This window comes from Rousettus aegyptiacus, unplaced genomic scaffold, assembly GCF_014176215.1.
Source record: "Rousettus aegyptiacus isolate mRouAeg1 unplaced genomic scaffold, mRouAeg1.p scaffold_m13_p_1, whole genome shotgun sequence".
Classification (NCBI taxonomy): Eukaryota; Metazoa; Chordata; class Mammalia; order Chiroptera; family Pteropodidae; genus Rousettus; species Rousettus aegyptiacus.
In genome coordinates, this window is record NW_023416284.1 from 46,588,790 (window position 1) to 46,613,789 (window position 25,000).

Genomic DNA, 25,000 nt, shown 5'->3' on the forward strand with positions numbered 1-25,000 from the left:
TTGTGTAACTTTAATGTAAGAATTAAAATAAAATTATTTGGTCTGGAGAAAAATTTAAAAGTTTATTTAAATCATAGACCTCTAGAGTAGGGGCTATAAGATTAGAGCTTTTTACATAATGTTGAAAACCAGAGTCTTAAACAGAGGTTTCCCAATTTTTATTTATTTATTTATTTATTTTTTTGGTTTACAAAGACTTTAATGTCTCAGTAACCTAAAAGATATACCTAATGGCACTCCAAAAGATATACCTAATGTTTCTGTTTATTACAAAATCCAAATGACATAATACATATCTTTGTTCTAACAGCCTGATATCTTTTGGACATGAAGAACTTCTCGAACTTTGGAATCAAATTGGACACGGCCATTATCATATTGTGCGCCACATAAATTTTGCATGGGACTTGCATTTTAACAGCAGTCACTGCAAACTTAGCCTTTTAGGATGTCATTAAAAGGAATGCAGTAATCTAATGCTGACATTGTGAATTATCTCATAGTAGTTCACAGTGTCCAACAGGTATAGATGGTATTTGGAATCTGATTGCCATTCTATGTATAAACTGAGCCAAGTTATTTAACTTTACTGAGTTCTAGCTTCCTCACCTGTGAAATAAGATCGTCAAATCGACACACAGCATTTTAGAGGGACTAATTAATGGAATCCATTGCATAGTAAATACTTGGTATATGGTAACTATTATTCAAGGAACATTTCAGCTCACTAATGATTAGTAAGAATTACTGAACAGTTGAAGGTTTTATTTGCATCCAGAATTGATAACCAAGTAGTATGAGAGTGGCTACTATCATACTATAATATGAGAATTGATATTTGAAATAAAATTTTAAATTAGTAGGAATATTTAAGAAGCTATCAGAAACCAAAATTTCAGTAATAGAACTATTAGATTTAGATTTCAGTTTTAAGTTTTTCTACTAATTAGTAACTTGGCCTCCCTTTTCTCATCTTCAAAATGGTGGAGATAGTATCATGATGGATGTAATATTAGGAGTAATTCTCACTTTTTTTTTTTTTTATAAAAGTGAAAGGTACTCAATAAGGATGAGTTTTCTTTTCTCTTGTCTTTCAGAGACAGTTTTTCCATTGAGATCTAATTTTACCAGGTTTGGTGTTCCTTAAGGGATCCCAAAGGGGATATTTTCTCTATAATCCTAATCACCGATCATTCCTATTAGGTTAAGAGAAGAAAATACTGCATTTTATTCTTCAGTCACATGCGGGATGATGAAATAATAGTGCCATAAAATTATTGAAAAGTAGGCTAACTTTATTGTCTATCAGTGCTTTCTGGTTTAGAATACAGTAAGGAACTCTGTTTAGATTGTCTGTCATGAGGTAGTTATCAGCTAATAATTTACCTTTTAATATTGTCAAACATTGTATTATCTTTTCCTCTTGGCTGTGATAAATATTAGGTGCCCAAAATGGAAAAAAATTTGACTCCAAACAATTGATTCCAAGTTTATTTTAAAATAACTACTTATTAACAGGTTTATTTGTCTTAATTCAATAGAATTTTTTCCTTAATAAAGATTTATTTGTTTATAGATAGCACATAGATCTCTATACCGCCTCAAAGTTCTCTAGCTCTGATTCTTAGAAAGTGGGTTCCTTAATTTTTTCAATGTGAATTCCTGTTACTCCCTCTTGAATCTCCCTTATTTTAATTTAAGGTTTTAAATCTCACGTTCCATCTTTGGAATTGAAAAGCAGCCCCTAAGCCTTTCTGGTATATTATTGGCAATGACTGTATAGAGAATTCCAATTTTGGTGAAATGGTATTGGTAGAGTGTTATTTTAGTCAGATCTGCTTCTCTCTCTTCTTAACACTACAAGGATCTCCAGAAAGAATAGTTCTTAGAATGAGATTCTACAACAGGAGAAGAGGTGGGCACACCAAACTGCACGACTAGTTACAGAAAACTAATGGAAAGAAGGCAGGGAGTGATAGGCACGTGTAGGAAGTGGCAATTTTAGTTCTCTTAAATTTGGAGATTTTAATAAGTATAACACTTAGTAATTGCTTAGTCATTTATTTAATATTATAAAAATAAATGAATAAATAGTTTTCTTTATGGAATTATGTTTATGTTTCATGTCTAGAGATAAAAAAAAAAACAATGGACTGGTGTTGATCTATAGTCACATACTCCATGTTATTCTCTGGTAGTTTTCCTTTTCTTTTTTTGAGATTTCTAGTTCAATCCAGAAATTACCCACAAAGAAATAATGATTACATTAAAAATTCACAGGGGGGAAAACGATGAAAAAGACTACTCAAATCTAGTAGTTCAACTTAGATGAATTCTGTTTAATTTTACTTTATAATTTCCACTTTTCTGTAATTTTAGATTTTTGAAAAGTGTATTTTAATATGTGTTTATAATTTAAAAAATAAATTTGCATTTTGTTTAAATAAAGAGATCAAATGGATGCATTTTTACAAGTGAAACACAGTGTTGATCATTTTAAATACAATGATATGTAATACTTTTAAGCATAAAATAGATACCAGGGTTAATATATAGAATAAAACTTTTTGTCAATCTTCTTGTTTTCCCAATGTGTAGCACAGAAGAGAATAATTTTAAAAACAAAAGTGCTTAAATTGCATTAATATCTGAATGCTAATGATTTAATATTTTCTCTTTGGTCAGGTGATTATACGGTGCTTAAATGTAATTAAACAGAAGAGGCAACAAATTAAAACACCCAGTATTATCTCACACTCCAATTTTAAGTAGAAATTATATTTTTAAGTATTTTATCCTCTGTTTTTCAAAAAATTACAGATACTACTATATGTAGCTGGTTTGATGTTATATAAGGTTAAAAAAAAAATAACAATCTCCAACATGTTATTTGGGTGAGCACCTTCAGGTGAGTGGAGATAGGTTTCCTCATTTAAAAATCAGAAATAGTAGTAATTGCTTATATTAAATGAAAATGTTAAAGTTCACAAAGCTTGAGACTCTTTGAGTAGTAATATATATGTGTATACAATTATAGCGATTACTCTTAGATGATAGTTTCTGGTTTGAAAAAGAGTTTGGTTTGACATTTAGTAACTAAGCCATTCTACCTGATACTGCCTTGACAGCAAAGCCTCACACAAATCAAGTATAGAGAACTTTGGTTTTTAAATGTTAAAAAATTATTGGAGCAGATAAGTACCTAAAATACACTTTTATGACAGGGATAAAAAGTTTAATAAATTCACGTTCATTTTCTAATTGATTGCTAACTATATAGAATTCTTTAGTTATGGTCTGTCTCACAGAGAGCCTGTTTTTCTAAACAGATACTTTTTTAAGAACAGCAATTAATTGCTCAGCTCTGTGCTTTTCATAAAATATTGCAAAATAGTGTACATCTGCAAGTGAAAACCATGTCATACAGCAGGCTAAAACTGAACAGAACTTGATTACAGACCTGACTGTGTTTTTCTTGGTCTTGTCACTAAAAACATATCTTGCTAGAATGTGCTCAGGATTTTTTGAAGAGTCCATGAAAGGTGACAGGGATGTTAACCTCCACTTCGGCCCTGGCAACTTCGCTCAAGTCCTTGGCATTCAGAATCAGGAGATAAGCGGGCTTTTGTCCTGCCCCAGGGCTCACCACCACACTCAGAACTACACCTGTTAATCAGAAGTAAATAAGGCAATGCTGAATTTAAAAAAATTGCCAAGGGCTATAGAGTAAATGTCACCGAGATAATATAGGAAGTATTATGTTGACAATTAAAAAAAATCTTATGCCTTAATATTTTCTTCTGACTCCTCCACCACCTTATTGTGGTGACCACCTGTAAGTGGTCTTTTAAATTCTTAATGTCCCCTAGACTATAACCTTTAGGACGGGAGTGACCATATCTGTCTTGTCCACTGTCATATCCCAGTAGCCTACTACAGTGATTAGAAAATAGAAGGTATTAATTAAATTCTTATTGAATAAATCGATTCATACTCTTATCTATAACATAAGATATAGCATCTGCTCTACCTACTACAAAAGAAAAAAAAGTATTGTGACAAATGAAAAATGTATACTAAAACACTTTGACAATAGCAAGGTATATAATTTCTATAATTTTCAAAATCTAGCTAGAAGCTTACTTCGAACAAAATAAGAACAAGACTTTTGTGTTTTGACCAGATGAACTGTATGTGTACAATAATTTAGCATGAAATGGCTCTACAATTTTTTATTTCCTTCATTCCTCTGTGGTCTTTTTATATTTTAATCCCAGAGAGTGTAATCTACTTTCCTATTCCAGCTAACCAATAGTTAACTAAAATTGATGCATTGTAATGAATTGTTTTATATTCTGTGGCTCTGTTCCTGTTCTAGCCCCTGCTTACCAAAAGAAAAACTAAAGACTAAAACTAGAGTCATAAACCCACATTCTTGTTCTCTTTGATCTGTTAGAATACTCAATCAATTTCTCTCCTTGGAACTCTCTTGTTTTTCAGAAACGTATCTAGGTCAGGAAAGGCAAAAATCTAGAATTCATGCTCCTCTTTCCTCATGATGTTCCACCATGACTCCAGATGGAACTTTAGTGTTTTTTCCAGTGGTACTCAACGAGACCTGACCACAAGATGAAACTTCTTTTTGAATAAGTTTACATTTTTTAGTGCTGTCCCACTCAGTAGTATTAAGGATCAATTTTGAACATCAGGGAATATTTACTGTGACTCCCTTCCTAGTGAACTAATGATATGAACAACAATAAAAAGAGAATGTTCAGCTACATCCATTGCTTTCATTACCATCATCTTCTTCCAAGGCATCAGGGTGAGAAACAAAGATGGGTTCTGATGGGTATGAATCAGGCTCTTGCCATACCCAAGTTTCTTTAGTTTTGACGTTCAGCTTACAGAGCTGTTTGTTAAGAAAGAAAAGTCAATTAATTAGTCAATATGCTTTACTTGACTAGCATGTGACTTAAAGTACTGTTCTAATATCAGTAAGATGGATTAATTACCCTGTCTGGAACAAAGTGATTCAAGCCAAGTCCATATGCGCATGTATAAGGTTTCCCACCATACTTCTGATAATTGATTTGAGGAAACTCAAATGCTGCAAAATAGAGCACATGCTTATGAAAACCCAGTTAATCTTTTTGAATGGAACATTTTGTTTCCTCTCATGTGAGGTTTTTCTCTAAATCATCTCACCTTGGTGAGGCCCCGAAAAGAGAACCTCAGGTTCCAGCCAGATGGTCTCATCACTACGCAGAATTGCAGTGGCAGTTGTGTTGGGCAGTGAGACTAAATTCTTTCCTGTGTCAGCCTAAGAAAGAGGATAACAGAAACTTCAGTGACCAGAAAAGTGAAATCAAGCAGCCATACATGCAGTCTTCCTGAGTTTTGTCTCCTGAGTTCTTTATTTCTTAAGTTAATATGGAAGGAGGAGTAGTTCAGAAAACTCTAAAGGAGGGAGGCCAGGAACATGGCTGGGAAACTGCCTGTGTATACACCAACTGTGTATCACTGGGAAGGTCACATAACCTCTTAGGCCCTCAATCTTCTCATTTGTAAAATGAGAATGTTCTCAAAGAAAGAGGCACTGAGGAAGGACCTCTGGAAAAAAAGCAAACAAACAATATTTTTCTGTAGAACAACCAAGACTTCATTCCCTTAGGGATCCATTTATAGCATTTATCTCCCTTATAGTTAGGATGTATTTTGATTTTGTTTGAAAAATATTATATGGTTATATTATCAAAAAGAAAAAAAATAGAAAAACTACTGTACCACATGTTTTCTAAAATCTCTATCATCCCCTGCCCTCATATGATGTTTTAGATTATTTATGAGAGGAATGGATATCTGAACATATTCATTTAGTAATACTTGTATTAGATATTTGAGTACAAAGTATTTGGGATACTTTACAGAATAAAGTTCCTGTCCTCATGAAGCTTACATTATACTTTGAGGACATAAATAATAAGTGTAATGAACATATAAAGTATATAGTATGTTATGAAAGTGGGGAGAAAAAATAGAGCAGGGTAAGAGAGATTAGAACCGTGAAGGGTAGTTGAGTTGTAATTTTTAATAGGTGGTCAGAGTAGACTTCATTAAAAGTGAGACAAAATTTGTAGGAGATAAGAAAGTTAGCAATGCAGATATCTAGGGAAGAACATTCAAGCAGAGAGGATAAACAGTGCAAAGACCTGAGGTAGGATTGTGCCAAATAAGCTTGAAGAGTACGAAAGAGACTACTGTAGCTGCAATTCACTAAAAGTGGGGGAGAAGAGAAGTAAAGAAGGTTAGAAGGATAACTGGGCCAGTTTGTGTAGAGCCTTAGAGGCCATTGTGAGGACTTTTTCTGTGAGAGAAAAATGGGAAGCCATTGGAGGGTTTTGAGAGAGAAGTGACATGTGATTTATTTTTAAAAGAATCACTCTAGCTGTCTGTCGAGACTTCCTTTGGGAGGAGGGTGATGCAAAAGTGGAATCAGGGAAATCAGTTTGTATTGTAGTAGTCCAGTCAAAAGAAAACTGATTCAGGCTAGGCTAATAGCATTGGAGTCAGTGAGAAGTGGAAGGAAGAGCCAATAGGATTTCCTGATAAACACGATACAAATGGGAAAGAGTCATGAAATTAAGAGAGGAGTCAAAGATGATGTCAAAGGCTGGAATTGTCACAACAAAACTAGGGACTACTGCAGGTGAATTTTTTGGTGGAAGAAGAGGAGAAATTTAGGTTTTGTCTTAATAAGCTTGAGATAGCTATTGGACATCCAAATGGAGATATAGAGTTGGCAGTTAAATATGTGAACCTTTAGTTGAAAGGAAAGTTGAAAATGTAAATATAGGCTTCTTTGAAGCATGAGTCGTTACAAAGGGAGTGGATGTACAAATAGAAGAATAGAACGAAGGACTCAGTTCTGGTGCCCCACTTACCAACACTAAGAAGTCTACAGGAAGAGAAATGAGGGACTAGTTGTTGAGGGCAAGAGGAGTCAAGAGAAGGATTTTGTAAGAGCAATGATATGAGTGATTCAATGAAAAGGGGAGAAGAGTGATGATATAGGAGAGAGGGGGAGAACTGCTAGAGTGATGTCCTTGAGTGGGTGAGGGAAGATGAGAAAGACTAGTTCTGGATAAGATGATGGATAATTCAATATGAGTACAGATGCTGGTGGGTGGGTAGATGTGGTGGCAGAAGTCTACGTTCTTTTCTGATTCTTTTTATTTGTTTCAGTGAAATAGGAAGCAGAGCCATCAGTTGACTGTGAGTGTGGAGGTGGGAGGTGTTAGAAGTTTGAAGAGAGGAGGGTGTGAAATATTTAACCAGGAAAGTGGGAGAGTAAATGAAGTTGGAAAATGTGACAGTAAGATTTGTGGTGATGTATTTAAAAATGGGCCAATTAGCATGGTTCTGTGTTTTCAACACAATTTCACCCTCAGAGGTACAAGCATGAAGCCGGTGGAGAGCTTAATTTAACTAGGGCTGCAGTTTTGACAAATGAGTTGATAAAATAAGGAAGAGGCAAGAGAATGAGAATCTATACAAGGGGATAATTATTTTTCATTATCACTGAAGTTCTCCTTTCAATAATTGGGTGGTTTTTCTTCATGCAATGATGACTATACATTTAGAAAAATCCTTCCTTTTTCTTATTTTTGGGATGTGGAGAGAATGATATTGGAGAGACATATAAGGATAAATTGAGTGCTAAAGGTACTGAGACCAATCTCTCTCCTTGATTTCTCTTCTGAATGCCAGATCCATATATACCAGTTGACTAGTGAACATTTATGCTGCGATAACCAGTGGATATATCAAACTCAACATGTATAAAATAAATCTTACTCTTTTTCCTGCAAACCAGCTCAGCTAATTGTACTATCATCCATTCAACTGCTCAAGGCAGAATTCTGGAAGTTGTTCTGATCTCCTTCTCTCATTTACCCCTCACAAATTATTATATCAACTTCTGGTGATTTTGTCTCCTAAATATTTCTCAATATCATATCTTTCTTTATTGCTTAGTTCCTATTTTCTTAATTCAGACATTTATCCTCTTTTATTGCCCTATTGCAGTAGTCCTCTAATAGAGCTTTTAGCTTATAGATTCTTCAACTTCCAAACTGTCCTCCATAATACTGCTAGAGTGACCTTTCTAAAATATAAATTCAATCAGATCTCCTCCCCCTCACGCACACTTGAAATACTACAATGCTTCCTTATCATTTATATAATACTCAAAGTCTATAAAGCCCCATACAATATCACTCCAACCTATCTTTCCAGTCCCTCTGCCCAATGCCCATCTCCTCTATGGTCTGAATGAACACAGCAACTACTTTACATTTCCACAGTATGTTTTGATTTTTTAACTCCTTCCTGCCTTTGTAGAAGCTCTTTAACCAAATTGTAATGCCCTACATCAACCTCCTTCCCCCTTTCTCATTCTTCATAGAGCTTTAAACTTGCTTAAGAGCAGTAGTGTCTGATTCTAAATTGGGTTTATTCCCCACTACAGCTGATCTAAGCCTTGAGTATAATGTTTTATCCTTGTAGCTGCCTCAACTACTTTTGTATATATATTTCATATATACATAAATGAGAGTATATATTCATGTATCAAGTGTAAAAATTATGAATATTTTTAAATTTTGACTGTCATTCTAGTACACTAAAAATTCTTGATGTTATTCTGATACTCTAAAAAGATAGTCACTGATTACAGGGAAGAAAAAGCAGAAGTAAGGAGAGATTACTGTTTAATACTATTAATTATTTTTATCATCTAGTAATATTTTCAGAAGATTTGTAGAAAAACCAAACTAATGGGCTGATTTCCCTACCAGGGTACTTTTTGATGCTTTATCTCTCTAGTATTTCAAATTATTTAAATTAAATTATATTATTGACAAAAGATCCTAGGAACCAGTGGTGTGCAGTATTCACTGAGAAAGTATATTTTTAAAAGATTTTCTAAATTAAAGAATAACAGATTCAGAATCCTAAATCCTGGTTTTCATTCTGGCTCTGCTGCAGTTGGCTTTTGCTAAGTCACATCACTCATCTGAGCTTCATTTTCCTCTTTTGTAAACTGAGGGAGTTGAATTTGTTTATTTTTAAAGTTCCCCCAGCTCCGAAATTTCAAGTCTCTATGTACAAACAGAAAGCAGGTGAACATATCCTGGGAGAGATGAAACATTCTGGTTTTATCTGAAATCTATATACAGGGTGGTTACCTTGTCAATATTCAGAGGAAGTACATATCTCCTAACTTCAGGCTGGGGAGCCTTTCTGGCATTTTTTTTCACTTCTTCCCAGTTCTCACGTAAATTTGCTAAATATAAGTAATTATAAATAAATTCAAATCTGCAAAAAATAAAAGTCAAACATGAGCATACACAATTACAAATAATTTTAGAGTGATGATTCAAGCCATTTAAAAGCACAAGTGCCTGCCTGTTCTTTATTCCCCAACCCAGAAACTGCTAAGGATCCTGGTATATTAGAGCCATATTCTCCTGCCTACCTGGATGAAACAAAAAGAAGCCTGTTTCCTGGAAATGTTTAAATAACAGCAGCCTTTCATGCTTTCTGTTCTGCTTCTCCAGTACCATTCTGTTCTGCTTCTCCAGTACCAACCATTCTGTCTGTGTCTTTAGCGGCTACTGTCTTTAGTAACTTGACTATTTTAAAGAAAATATGCCTTTCTCCCAAACGGAGAGGTTTGTCAATGTTTGTCAAGTTCATGTGAAGTTGAGTTTAAGTTTAAGTTTAAGTTCAATTATCAGGTCAGTTATCTTTTCAGATCTGGTTAATAGACCTGATCAGTTTATAATCATTACCTATGGTTTTGATGTTCAGCTGGTGAGTTTTTCTGACTACCTAAACTCTATAGATTTTTCAATGGTATCTTGTGACTTACACATACTTCTTGCTTTTAAAAATGTAATTCAGGTTAAATATTGAGAGCAGCATCTCTGAAAAAGGCCCCTAATTTTCAGAAGCAACTGAAGATGTAACATTTATCCACTGTCTTTTCTTACCCTTTCCAGCAACAGAGATCCACAATCAGAAACTCATTGTCTTCATAGGTATTGATGTGATGGAAAAGGTTAAAAGGAGAGGTCCTGTATTTATTATTGAGATACTTTCTCCTTTTTTTGTCAGCAATATGAAGCCAAACCTTGAAAATGAGAAAAATATTTTGATGCTTTTAAAAAGAAAAAAGTATGTATTATGAAACACATCTTCTTTAGGATCACAAACCTGACAAAATAAATGTAAGACTTACCCCCATGGTTTCATTGGACTCAAAACAATCCATGTAGTTGGCTCCCCAAAGACTCCATGAAGAAAGAAACTTGAACAGGTTAATTTTGACTGGTGTCTCCACAAAAACAATGTAGTTGGGAGTCAAACCAAAACTGTTTAAAAACACAAATGGCCTTGTGAATGAAAGGAGCTGCTTCTCAAACCAAAAAGATATGTGTATACATGAGGTATGCTCAGTTATGTGAATCAATGGTGCCTACATAAAATTAATTATATTTACATTTAAGTTTCTGTAAGAAAATGTGATCAGAATTGATATCAAAGGTAGGCAAAGCAGATCATTAAAATTGAGTTTTCCTGAAGATTTATAGCAGGCCTTCGAAGTTACCTATGGACGTAAGATGGCTTGAATCGGTCACTGCAGGGGAATTGTACAACGATCTCTGACTTGCTTATTGGATCTTCCTTGTCTGAAATAAAGTGGTTTTAAAAGGCTTTAGAAGAGCCCCACCCCCTCCTTTTTTATTACAAAAAAACTTAGAACAGCTTATGCAAGCAAAGAAATACATTTTCAGATTGTGATTTTTTTCAGAGCTTATTTTCATTTTCTTAGTCATTGACATTTGTTAGCAAAATTTCATGTGAAGCTGCAATCACCCAGGAAAATCCAAATAGCAACAGCTTTGGAAAAGTGCACTCATATAGGATTGTGGCAGGCAGAGAACAGTGGAGTCATATCTGCTAACTGGAGGTGGGTTAAAGTCAGGAGAGTAAGGCAAAACCTTAGTCTGCAAAAATGCCTTTTACAATCTCTTAAATGGCTTACAGAGTACAGTGTACATGGGTTTGTGTCATTAACCCTGCACGGTAATTCTTATGCACATTTAAAGTTTATTTACTACTAAGTTAGTGGTCTTCAAAACCTTAGTGTGCATCAGAATCACATAAAGAGCTTCTCAAAATGCTGATTGTTAGCCCACTCCCAGAATTACTCATTCAGTTGGCCTTAGGTGGAGCTCAAGATTCATATTTGTAACAGATTCCCGGGTGATGCTGCTCGTGGGACTATACACTTCAGTAACTATACTAAGCAATACTAAACAAAAATCCACATATATTTAAATAATTCTGTCATCAAGGTGGTTATCAAATTTCTGACAATTAATGGCAGATAAATGGAGAATTCTAAAGAGTACTCTTTCTGTTTTAATATTCTTTATAATATGAATATGAGTTAATAGATTTGTTCATAGTTTTACAAATTAAACATACACAAAATACTTAGAACACTGTAATATAATGAGTGTATGCTATTTTGTATATGTATACGTATTGTTTAAAAATTTAATTTTGCCTGGCACATGAATAAGTGCTTGCTCAATAAATGTTTGCTAGATTTGAATCTAAATCTTATGTGACATAGATACTACATATTTGAAACATTGTGGAATAGAACTTGAACATTTGCTTTCTATATTTTCAAGTTGTCATTTACTGCTATTGTGTCCATGGGCATTGATTCCATGGTAGGGTACGGGTAAGGACAATTGTCCTGAAATCTGAGAGTAATTTAGCTGTGCATATAGTGCTATCTTGATATTTTGATTTGGTGTCTTATGTTTCTAGTAACTTTTTCACAATACAGATACTTATTTTAAAAAGAGTCAAATAGGTAAACTGACCTGCTTGTAGTGGAGGAATCTTTATGATATTGTAGGCAAATGAAAAATTTTTCCCAAAGCAATTACCAATGTTGTAAACAGTTCCATCACTTTCGATGTGGGGGTGAGCTGTGGCTCCATTGATTGAGACATAGTTACAAAGATCAACCTATGGAAGAAGAGCAAACGTCAATCATGTTGAGAGAGATTATTTACACCTTTGGTCCCTAGTTTTGACCTCACCATTACTGCTTGCACCCTTATCCTAAATGCACTTTCTCTTTCTTTCCATCTCTTTGAAGTCTGCCTGAATTCCCGTATTCAATGCAGGACTCTCCTCTGACCCCCATGCTGACCCCACTTGCCTCTGACATCTGAGTTCTTGACTCTGCTCTTTAACAGATGTATACCATATACTGCTTTGGTTAGTTATTTTACTTTTGCATATTGCAGTTTTTCCTCAAACAATGATGAAGTTGAACCCTGGGACTTCTTTATATTCCCCTTTGTTGTATTAGATGAATTGCACAAAATTGCTGATATTTAATAATTTTCATTTTACAAAAATAGCAATTTTGCATGGTACGACCTAAATACCAAGCCCAGTGTCTTCCATAAAGTATGAAGCTGGAACTGAAAGGAACCCCAACATTCATAGTATAGAATGTCTTAACCTAAATAGATTTTAGGGGAACCATAAACCTCCTGTTTATGTAAATGTAAATGTTTTTGGAGAGAGGATTTAATGCTTTAATTAAATTTGTAGTCACATAAGATATTCAGAACCACAAATCTAACACAAACTTCTTATTTACAGAGGAGAAATTGGGGTTCCAGAGAGTTCAAGTGGCTTGTTCAAGGACTCAGAGCCAGATACTGGCAAAATTGGCTCTTGAATTTCTACCTGGGACCTGCTCAGTAAAGATTTATTGAATGAGTAATTGATGAAGTATATATTTGTTTAAACAAAATATTTATTTACTCTTTGATTAGGTGAATATGTTTTAAAGCATAGGGAATTTTTAGCATCCTATTTCAATAATAGCCAAGGTATCCATTCAGTCATTCATCAAGTACTCATTGAGCTTCTACTGTATGTCAGGCTCTGTACTTGGGTCTAGAGAAACAGAGATGGTCTATGCTTTCAAGAACTTCAGTCTACACTTGTGCTGTCCAATATTGTGACCACATGTAGCAATTTAAATGTAAATTAATTATAATTAGATAAAACTTCAAATTCAGAGTGCTCAATAGCATGTGGACAATGCAACTATAGAGCACTGCCATCATTGTACAAAGTTCTAATTGATAGTGCTGTGGTAGACTGATAAGCTGGTATACAGACAGTGCTGTAAGTGTAAAATGGTATCTGTAGAGAAAAACCATCTAACCCAGACTGGGAAATTTGGCAGGGCTTCCCAAGGTGATTACTTCAACTATGGCTTGAAAAAATGAGTAAAAGTTAGTCAAATGGAGAAGAACGACAGTGTATTCCAAGGAGTGGGAAGGCTAATGTACAGGCCCAGAGTTGTGAAACAGCACGTGCTGTTTGGGGACTCCTAGTTGTTCAACGTGGCTGCCGTGAAGGGCATGCATGGAGGAGGGGAATGAAGAATGGGCCAGCCACAAAAGCCCTTGTTTGGACTTTATCTAGATGGAGTAACACATTCATACTTGCATTTTAGAAAAAGTGCTTCTACTTGAATTAAGGAAGTTATATTTAAGAGAATCAGACTGGACACAGGAGCACTGATTAGAAGGCTATTTTAGTAATAGTAAACAAAAAAAAAACCCTCAACTTTTTTAAAACTATATTTTTATATGAAGTCATGTACATTGCTGTTCTCAAGGAAACCTGACTCCTAATAAAGTCTTTTCTGGAGCCATACCATGAACTTTATATTTCCAATTAAATTACCATGTCAGTTAGAATACAGATTCACTATATAAATCATCTTTAGTTCTTCTCTAAATTGTCTATACATATACTCATATGTGGTTACAAACATACATCAAAAACAAGAAAGAATGGTTTAGAATATGTTAAGCCTTAGTAAATAGTCTGTTGAGAGTTGTTAATTGCCTTGTGTCATTGAGACCCAGTGTTGGAACTATTTTTACTTTCTATTCCCACTACACTAAATTTCTAGTTCTAATCTTGAATTCTACCCAACTGGTCCCTTAGCTATCCCTTATCTCTTTTACCCTCCCATACAGTTTATACATGGCAGTTAAATATCCTAATGTGCAGTTCTGCTTATACCATTTCTCAAAGCAAAAACTTTCAGTAACTTCCCATTAGCTAGACAACTTATTCCAGATTTTTTTTCTATTATTCAAGATTTTAGTTTCACCCCGCCCTGTTTTTAGCTATCCCCCTTGACATTGCATGTCCTAGATCCCTAGTTCTCAGATGAAAGTGATGTTGGCCCCTCGGGGGAGAGCTAGAACTGTTGGGGAACATTTGATTTTCCACAGTGATTGAGGGCATGATTGAGGGTATTTAGTGGGTGGGGCCAGGGATGCCAAACCTCTGCAATGTCTGAGACAGTCCCCACACAATGAGTGATTCTGCCACTAGCACCTACATTTAAAAATACTGCAAATCTAGCCAAATAAGTTATTCTTTAGTTTCCATGAGTATATCCTCTATTTTTCCCACGTCTATACCTTTGATCATGTTACTACCTCTATCTGAATGTCCTTTCTCCAAATTCATTGAGGTCGTGCCTCTCCGTTAACTTCTAACTCAAATATAAGTCTTTTTAACCTTCCTTGACCTATCCCACTTTACATCCCCCAACTACTGCCAGAAGCAATCTCTTTCTCCTCTGTGCTTTTATACGTTTTCCTTCTCTTAAAGAACTCATCATATTATGTGTCCCATCTTAGTTAAATTGTGTATTTGTTTGATTTCTCCATCTAGATGTTAAGCTTTCTGAAGACAAGGACAATGACTTCAAATGGTTAGATCTTAATAAGTATTGATTGAAAAGGTGAATCTATTTTATTGAATGCTGCATTGAGATTGCCCAAGTTCTCAGCAAAATTTGTCACTTTTTAATATTGCTGATATTTTTTTCTATGCTATTTTATTTCAATAAATATTTGTGCCACAGATGAATAAATGTTAGGCATCTTATAAAGCTTTCCTCCAATTCATGTAATGTGTTTAAAATTTCATAGATGAATAAACAAAATCTACTCGATGTCACGTAACTAGTAGATGATGATGCAGCAAGAATTTGAAAATTTGGCTCTCATGTTCTTTCCACCAACTTGCACAGTTGATTTAATTCCAAGTTGCAGTTTTTTTTAAAATTTACATATTTTAATTAGTTTCAAGTATATAATACATTGGTTAGGCATTTATATAGTTCATAAAACGATCCCCCCAATTGCTCCCTCCCTTCCCGGCCCTCCACCTAACCAACATATTAATGCTAACTGCATTCCCTATGCCGTGCTCCCCATCTCCATTACCATATATCAATTACTAATTTGTACTTCTTTAACCCTTCACCCATTCTCTCAGCCCCCAACACCCCCTCCCCTCTGTCCGTCACCAAATTGTCCACTGTATTTGTGGGTCTGTTTTTGATTAGTTTGTTCTTTTTGTTCCTTAGATTCTGCATATTAGTGAAATCATACGGTATTTATCTTTCTCCGTATGATATATTTCACTCATCATAATAACCTCTAGATCCATCCATGTCATTGCAGTTCTAAATTTTTGAGCAATGTCACCTGGACACTGTGTCCTACCTGCTTAATTGTCTCCAAGGTCTCGGGATTAATTTTTGTAATGAAGTTGGTCTCTGTGCAGGCATAGTAATCTTCCCCCACTGGGTAGACATTAACAAGGGCATTGTCAGTAACCTCTACTCCTCGAAAGTAAGAAAAAAACCTGTAGAAGTAAATGGATTTTTCAGTCTAGTAACTTTCAAGCCACGAAAGAAAAAAGGCTAACAAAATGTTTTTAATACATGCAGTTGAGTTTCAGTAACCTGGAAAATATATTCTTGCAGGGATCTGGGAAAGCATAGGTGCCAAATTCTGTGATGACGATCCTTTTCTCAGTCATTGCCCGTACGTAAGCATCAGTGCGGATGAACCTGAAGTTACATTGAGACATAGGAAAGGGTCATGGACAGGGGCAATCAGTCCACATGGAGTTTAGAATGGTCATTCTGTGTGTCCCTATCAAGTCAGAATCATAAATCCACAACATGAAGAATGAAGAGTATTGTCAGGTCTCATTCTTGGGTGACTAAGGGAAAAAGACACAATGTGCCATAAGCTTAAATTTATGTCTTATAAATCTCACAGTAACAGATGGGGAAACTGAGGCTCGGAAAAATTTAATGATTTGTATATCACTTAATTGGCTGAGTTGTAAAACAGGCATATTCCATATCACACCACCCAGCCTCATGATAGTTTACATAGGACCTCTGATTTCTGGTAGCTTATAACCTATCGACCTACACTTAGCAGGAAGTATAGGACATGGCGTGCTGGATTAGATTCCTTTTAATCTCCCTTATGTCCTTCTTGTGTTTTCTTCAGCAACAATCTCCTATTTTTAGAAAACTTCTCTTTCTTGTATCATTATGACATATATGGTCCTTCCCTGTGGCCTTTCTGATTATAACAAAAAAAAAAAAAGGAAGGAGTTAAGAGAGCCAATGGTTTAACAATAATAGCAATAACTATTATTACTGAATGCCTCCCATGTGCTAGGTACTGTGTTGTTATTTAATCCTTGTAATGAACCTTGAAGTAGATTCTATTATTTCTCATTTTAGAGATGACAGAACCAAGAATTAAATACTAACATCTTGCCAAAGAATACCCACTTATGCCAGTGGCGTCCGATGGATATAGGATTTGAAGCCAGGTATGTTGGATCCCAAAGCCCTGGTTCTTAGCTTCTTTATCCCATGTCACAGTTCCCAGGTGTCCATGCAGATGCACTGACCCAAGTGGATACTCAGAGAAGCGAGTATATAAGTCCCCTCTGAGGTTCAGGAGATTGAAAAGCATCAGGGAAGAGGAGCTGAAAAAGGCCCCACTCACAGTAGGGGGAAATAGCCTAGTGTTTCTTTACCTTCTATAGTATGTGACATGTCCTTCTTTAAAGTCAAACTTGTGCAGGAGGGCTTGCCCATCAAACAGGTGGTAAAATGGCTCAGATCCAACTTCAAAGAGTCCTGGCCCACATCGAAGGAGACTGCCGGTGAGCCAGAGGGGAATCCTGCCTGTGATGAATGTGAGACACAGAACATTGCTTCTTTCCCCTGCCCCTGGCTGGGCTGTTCCTGGTACGGTGTAGTGATTATATTAGCAGCCTGATTGGGCAGCCTCTTCTTTATAAAGAGAGCAGTGATTTTTATTGCCAGCTCTTATACTGGGCAGCACTTAGCAAATGCCTGCTGATCAACTGTCCTTTCACTAGGAGACCAAGTTGGGGGAAATGTGGCAATGCCTTAGAGTTGGGATATGTGGATTGAGAGACCAAAAAAAGCATCTTGAGGGGAATTGGATTCGCAATCTAATAGATTTCTCTGGATACCAATACATTTGCCTTTTTCTAAAATTTCATTATTAAGAAAAATTTCAAATTTCTTGACATATTTATGGAGTGGGGGTAGAAAAGATGGATAAAGAGCAGGGATCAAGACATTAAGAAAGGTGCGTCTATAAAATAAATTATTTAAAGAAACGACAAGAATATTGGCTTTTAAAATAAGGAGCTATATTCTTTTGAGGGTGTGGGCTACTGTCCAGGTAAAGGCCAACCTGCTGTAGCAGAAAGTGCACAGGGCTGGGTATTAGGGACCTGGATTCTGGTTCAGGATTTGCCACATGCCATCTCTTGGCCTCTGCCTCCTCAACTGCAAAATGAGGGGCACACGAGAAAGGCCTTATTCCTTTCAGTTTAATCAGTTCCATTTGTGCCCTTTTATCCTTTGAGAAGTGCAATGTTTGTTTAATCTTTGCCTATGCTTTTTTTTTTTAAACAAATGGATTATTTTGTACAACTCAGTTTTAGCAAACCACTTGATAAGGGTTTGTATTTTGGACAAAAACTTTAAGACGATATGGCTTAACTAAAAGGTATGGTACTAATTTGATTGCTAGAACTTAGATTGTTAGTATCAGAATCTGGGTGAGAGCATTTGGCCCATCCCTTCTATTTTATAAAAGGGAAACTAGGAAGAAAGAGAACTTGCCCAGGCTTTGGCCCTTCTCTTAACCTCATATCCAGGCAAGGATGCTGTATGAGTCATGTGTTGTCTTTGGATAATGATAACAATAGTACTAACTACCAACTATCGATTACTTTGTGTCAGATACGGGGTAAAATTTTCTATTTACATTATTTCATTTAATCTTTACAATATCCCCCTGCAGTAAAATTTGCTTTTTGGTAGGTGAGGAAATTGAAGCTCTGAAAGTTTAAATAACTTGTAGGATTCACCGCAAGTAAAATAAGAATGCTGCAATTAGCACCTATACCTACCTGACTCCAGAACCAAGACTCTTCCAGTATAATGGTCATAAAACCTACTACCCTTCAATGTAACATTCTAAGATGCTTGTCACTGGGGCCCTCATTTATTCAGACATTGGTGGAAGAGATATTTATAGGAAATTCACTTTGTGTCAGACATTGAGCTAGGTACTGACAGTTTAAAGAGACAAAGTCCAGTTTTCAAGAAATTCAAGTTAGGTAGCATTTTTTTTTTTTTTACATTAGAGAAATAAAGACAAGGTAAATGAGAAGAAATGAGTTATGGATATAAAAGTCCCCAACCTCCAGATTCCTGTCTGTAGCCCACAGTGGGAGCAAGTCTTGAGAGGTGCCCACAAATAAAAAGACGGAGAAGAGAGGTGGCCAGGAAATAGAGAGGGTGGCTTCAAGATCTGTGAGACCCACCTGTAACATGAGCTGTGAGTGGTGAGGAGAGTTCCTCTACAGTTTCGAAAAGTTTCTTGTAACCACCAGCAGGATGCTCGACTCTGAAATGGTGGAGTCATGAGCGAGAAGCCCATGTTGATACTCAGAGAAGTCCACGGAGGCAGAGGCAGAGGCAGAGGCAGGGCTCCAGGAGAAAAGGCTGCTCTGTCTTAATGCCAATGAGCCCCACCACTCCAGCCTCACTCAAGAAGCACATGGTGCTTAGGGGAATAGAAAATTACTCAAGAGGGTTCGGGGTAAGTTCTCCTTTGACATCAGAAAAAATGACCTCCCTTTTATTGTCACAGTTGACTTAATCCTGCCATCCACAGTTTTCCCATATTTCTGAAGATCAATCAATGACTCCTGCTGCTATCACTTCCCTTCCTGACAGAGTCCCTCTCATAGAATTATGCTGCCTTGTCATTACTCTCAGGTTACTGTATCTTGATTCTCTTGCCTCACGGGGAGTCTCATCTCTCTCCCTTCTATGAGTCTAGAGATAATAGCATTTTGGGTCAATACCTCATCCTTTGTTATTCACCCATATTATACCATCATCTCTTCCTGTCATTTTGTTTCTTTACCAACCTCCAATAGCTATAGTATTTTTAAAAAATAGTCAGATGAAAAGATTCAAGTTTCATGTTTTCACTTATTTCCTGCCTCTTCACTTTGGCTCCATTTTATAACCTCTTATAGTGGGAGCTCTGACCAGAATCTCTAATTATGATAGTTATCTTTTATTAAGCACTTACTATGTGCCATATACCATTAAAAAAAACCATTGCATGCTATCAGCTCACTTAAATCCCATAACAACACAATGAGGTAAGTACTATCATTATACTTACTTTATATAGAAAACCCTAGACTTTAAGACATTAAGTAACTTGCCCCAAATCACATAGCTAGGAAGTGGCTGGGCAGGAAGTGGAAGCCAGGTCTGCCTTACTGAAATCCTCATGCTTCCAGCTGCTTCCAAGGGCCATACTGAGACACACAGATCCCACTGTAACTCAGACATAAACTCTATATAGGAAGAAAATCCCTCATCAAGACCCAAGACCTTCCCTAAACAGGCCATCGATTCTCTTCAGGAGCTCTTGAAATAGCCCACTTACCATCAACCTATTAAGGCATTTAAAATAAATCTTCTAGAGTTACTTACTGGATGGACATTTTCTTTCGGCAGAGGATTGAGAAGTCTGTCACCAAATCCAAAATGAGGAAGCAAGTCCTCAGCCAGGGACCTTTATATGCCTTTTAAATCCTCCTAAAAGGAATTACAGCTTTGAGAACCCTTTCCCACCCCCTTAGCTGATCCACCTGATACTTGAGCATTATTTGAACTTGCTGTTCCCAAAACAGTTTCTTGGGCTGTTTTCCAGAGACCTCGAGCCTTCCCAAAGAGAATGAGAAGTGGATTAGAAAAAAGGAGGCTGTGTGGGAGTAGCTAGCATCAGGCCTGAGCTGGTCCAGGTCACCCCAGTGGAACCTGGCACCATTCTCTGGTGCCCAGCTCCCTGTACCACCTTTGTGCTCTTACCTTCATTCTCCATTTATTCAATTATTTATTTTTTAAAAACTCTATTATACATTGCCTATGGAACAGAGATAGGCACAGTCCCTATTTGCACACATCTTGTAACTCTGCAAAGGTAACAGAAAACTAGTAAACTATTCAATAAAGTTGTATAAGTGCTATGATTGGAGAAGTGCAAAGTGTTATAGAAGTATATTATAGGACCTGTAACCTCTCTGGTCACCTTATTGACCTCATTCAGTGTCTCAGTTCCAACCAAGCTGAGGACTATAGCTTGGATTTGTCCTTTTGATTTGTTGAGGATGAAACCTGTTTTGTATTCTTGCTTATCACTAATGCTTGCCTGCTCTCTGCCTCACTTTCCTGTCTACAGGTGTATATTCTTCACTCAGAGAATATATGGCACTATTTTGTTAAACATGAATTCTTTCCTAGCACAGACATGGTACTGCCAAAAAGAGTCCCCAGAAACAAAGATACATTCTATATCAGCTAATGAGAAACTCATTAACCATTTTAAAATTAATAAATAGCTATGGCTACCCACCCTAGGGATCTTTAACAAAATTGTAGAGCAATTATTCTAAGTACTCCTCAAGAAAAAAGATGAGAGCTTACTTTCCCAGCCAGCCTTGCAACAAGGGTGCAGGCATGTGACCTCAGCTCTACCAATCAGAGTCAGGGGCAGAGGTTCTAGTGGTAGCAGACCCAGTGCCAAGAATCAGCGGTGTCACCATTCAACTAAGGCAGTTGTGTCTCCACTGGAGCCATTCTACCGAGCCACGCTCTAGTGAAACATAGAGCATTATCACTGGCCTGGTAATCTCCAAGCTCCATTCTTTAGCTATTGAAGAAATTCTGTCAGCTATCTAATATTTTAAATATTTGTGTGCTACTTCGATTAACTAAAATGGACATCTTGTTTGCAACTAAGAGCTCTGTCTTTATAAAATGATGATAATAAAGGGTACTGTATTATTGCACAGAAAGAACATCCTTGTTGGCATGTGGAGGTCTCAGAAAAATTTTTGAGGAAGTATCTAAGCTAAGATAGAAAGACTATGTAAAAGTTAGCCAGTCCATGGGCAAGGAGAAGGGTATTCAGGTACAACTGGTAGAATTTACAAAAGTCTGGAAGTAAGCATGATTTTGAGAAAAGGTAAGCAACAAAGCTACTAGATCAGGACAGATTTTGAAGTCTTATAAACTATGTAAAGAAATTGTAACTCATATCATAAGAACAAAGGGAATTACTAAAATGTTTTATTTAGAAGATTGATACAATCTAATGTGTGTTTTATTAAGGCCACTTTGATTACATTTTGGATAATATGTTGGAATGGGAAATTTGGGAAAGATAAATCAGGAAAAGACCAAACAAGTGAAAGTAGCTGATATAGGAGAATGTCTTGGGGATGGATATGAATGGTGAGATTCAAGAGATATTTCAGAAGAGGATTGATCAGGCTTTGTGACTGGCAAATGCATTAGTGAAGTAAAAGGCAGAAAAAGGATGACTACTAGATTTATGGCTTGAAATGTGCTACAATTCATTGAGATAGCACACACTGTGTGAGTGTGTGTGTGTGTGTATGTGTGTTTGTGTGTGTGTGTGTGTGTGAGAGAGAGAGAGAGAGAGAGTGAGAGAGAGAGAGATGTTTTAGTGATGCAGAATGAATTCTGATTTTGATTAAAGATAGACATCACTGGGGGCTGTATGGTTTAAAGGCTTCATAGAGAAGTGGACTGAGTGGGAATATGGAAGATTGCCAGCGTGTGGGCACAGAGAAGATGGAGAGAACATTCTTTGTGAAGTTTGCATAGTGAGAGAAGGCAGAGTAGGTGGTTTGAGAGGTCCATGTTAGAAGGCCTTTCCCTCTCCGAGAATCTATAGCACTATTTCATTCATATTTTTACGCTGCTTTATTAGACATGAGTTGTTCCCTGGCACAGACATGATATTTCTTAAAGAAGTCCCCAGAAACAAACCTTTGATAAAAATAGAAGCTGATTTTAGTAGATTTTGCATTTTATATTACATGTTTAGTGGCTTTTATTTTTCAACCTATTTAAATGCTGGGAGTCATCTGCTTGAGGGCTATTTGTTTTAAAAACACAAATTACAGCAATTCATTCCTGGAAGGTTTACAGAGTTATGGGTCATTTGAGTTGTCAAGTTAGTATGCTTGATTAAAGTCGGGATGAAAACTAATTACTGTTCACTCAACCTCAAAGAAATTTGAGTTCTTTAGGTATAAAATAGGGGAAATAAGTAAAAGCTTTTTTTTCTTTTTTTAGCCGAAAGCACTCTATAAAAATATTAATACCAAGCAGTGCTTATTCTCAGAAAGTTTGATTTCCTATATAATCGTCCAGCTAATACCTCCTACCTTACAGGTAATCCACTTCCCCCCATTCTCCTGTTGATATGAAATCAGAGCAAAGCTGGGATATATCCTTTCTAATGCATCTTTTCAACCTCTTGGCTCCTAAAGAACCTTTTTAAGGTCTAACCGTAACCTTTTGTTGTTTCGCTGTGATACACCAGACCTGTAATGTATTGTTACTTTTTGTTTCATCCTCTCCTCTTATCTTCCACCTTAATTTTTTATTATTTGTTAAAATCAGATCTTCATGTTCGGTTTCTGTGACTGCCAAAGAAACTTAATTTTTAATACATTTTGGTACATTTACCAAAATAAAATTCTATGAATCAAAACAATTAAACACCTTCCTTCAAACAGAAATTTCTAAATAGGAATTGGTTTCACATTTCTTTGAAGAAAATACTTTTGAGAGTATAATACAAGCTAATTTTTTTTCATCCTAATATTAGGCAGGTCATGCAGGGCCTAGAGGTCATGATGAGGAGTTTGGATTGTATCCTGAGAACAATTAGAAGATGTTAAAGGATTTTAAGCAGGGAATGACTGAAGTGATCTGATTTATAATTTGGGAGAAAATCAGTCTCCCTGATATTTGAAGAATGGATTATAAGTGTCTGATTTAGAAGCAGAGAAAGCAGTAGTTCAGGTGAGGTAAGGATTTTTAAACTAGAGTGGAGCAATACGGATAGGAAAAAAATAGATAGATTCGAGGTCTGTTTGGAAGGTAGAAGTACAGGACTTGTGTGATATAATTGATATGTCTTGGATATTAGAAAATGGGGTCATGAGATATGTAAATTATCTATAACATAAAAATTAAATACCAAACCTCAGTGCCATACAATGAGTCTGGGGTAGTTGGCTGGGTAGATCTGCTGATATTGGTTGGACTTGCTCCCATAACTGGACTTTAATCTCAGCTGCGATGAGTCAAATAATTGACTTTATGTTGTAAAAATAAAAATTGCCATAATTTGTATTTTTAGAACAAATAGCCTAACATGTCTGCTGTTCAGTAGGGTAACCTGGGAATTTTCTCCTGACAATGGCAGAAATGAAAGAGAACAAGCAAAAATATGAAAGGCCACTGAAGGCCTAGGCTCAGAACTGATACACTGCCACTTACACGATGCTCTATTAGCAAAACATATTTTAATGGGTGTGAAAATAGCCTTTGCCTTTTAGTCATTAATGAGAACTACAGTGTCACATGGCAAAGGTCATGGATACAGAAAAGGATAAAGAATTGGGGCCATTTTTGCAGCTTGGTACATAGGAGAACCAAATATGATTTTTAATTTTTTTCTTGAGCAACTGAATTGAGTCTCATTTTATTCTTTATGACTAGAGGAGGAATGTTTGGGTAGAAATGGGTATATTTAGTGGTCCCAATTAAATTCGAGATGTTTTAAGACAGGGGTTCCCAACTCCCAGGCCACTACCAGTACTGGTCCATTGCCGGTTCAGAACCAGGCCACATAGTAGAAGGTGAGCAGCTGGCAGTGAGCAAAGCTTCATCTGTATTTGCATCTGCTCCCCAGCACTAGCATCACCACCTCAGTCCACCTCAGATCATCAGGCATTAGATTTTCACAGGGGCACTGATTTCTGGTGCCAAAAAGGCTGGGGATTGCTGCTGTAAGATGTTTATCATCTCCATGAAGCTTAATTCTCCATCCTTCTCCTTCTCTCCTGTAGCATGCCAGATCCTCCTTACCCCAAAGGAATATGCTTAGTGGAGGTGAAATTCAAGCCAAAGCAGTCTGATTCCAGAGTCTGCATTCTTATGAATTACTTCCATTCACATACAGAAGTTCTGGTAAATATTATTTTCTCTATTTCAGTACAAGCTGAATGGTATTTTAGTGCTCTTTGTAGACATATGCTCCTGGAAGATTCCTAGCTGACTTGTCCCTAATCTGTGTCTTCGACCATTCCCCAACCATAGTGTCAAAGTCATTCTTCTTCAAGGAAAATCAGACCATGTCCCTTCTATCCTTAGACCCTTTCAAGAGGTTTGCATTTAACTGGATAAAGCCCAAGCACTTTGACATAGCTGTAAGATGCTCTACACACTGACCCTTGTCTACTTCTCAGTGTCATCATCTACTGCTTTCCCCTTTCATTTGTACCCCAGCAATATCAAGCTGTTATTGCT

The 25,000-nt window shown here is 36.4% G+C and overlaps 1 protein-coding gene across 4 annotated transcripts in view; it reads right to left on the reverse strand.

The window, feature by feature from the left end:
* Window positions 1–2,396: 2,396 nt before the first annotated feature.
* Window positions 2,397–25,000, reverse strand: part of RPE65 (retinoid isomerohydrolase RPE65) — a 37,571-nt gene continuing 14,967 nt past the window's right edge. The window contains exons 3-16 of one of the 4 annotated variants that reach the window (XM_036235139.1): window positions 20,081–20,185; window positions 18,889–18,971; window positions 17,056–17,206; window positions 15,953–16,060; window positions 15,711–15,852; window positions 11,967–12,114; window positions 10,673–10,754; window positions 10,304–10,436; window positions 10,056–10,195; window positions 9,249–9,378; window positions 5,209–5,323; window positions 5,016–5,110; window positions 4,801–4,912; window positions 2,397–3,666 (exon numbers count right to left, since the gene is read on the reverse strand). In XM_036235139.1, coding sequence (XP_036091032.1) covers window positions 3,515–3,666; window positions 4,801–4,912; window positions 5,016–5,110; window positions 5,209–5,323; window positions 9,249–9,378; window positions 10,056–10,195; window positions 10,304–10,436; window positions 10,673–10,754; window positions 11,967–12,114; window positions 15,711–15,852; window positions 15,953–16,060; window positions 17,056–17,206; window positions 18,889–18,971; window positions 20,081–20,091 — 1,602 coding nt within the window. In that variant the 5' untranslated portion in view covers window positions 20,092–20,185 and the 3' untranslated portion in view covers window positions 2,397–3,514. Of the gene's footprint in view, window positions 3,667–4,800; window positions 4,913–5,015; window positions 5,111–5,208; window positions 5,324–9,248; window positions 9,379–10,055; window positions 10,196–10,303; window positions 10,437–10,672; window positions 10,755–11,966; window positions 12,115–15,710; window positions 15,853–15,952; window positions 16,061–16,433; window positions 16,575–17,055; window positions 17,207–18,888; window positions 18,972–20,080; window positions 20,186–25,000 lie in introns of those variants that run through there. The other 3 variants (XM_016164537.2, XM_036235152.1, XM_016164539.2) reach the window with 3 other exon arrangements.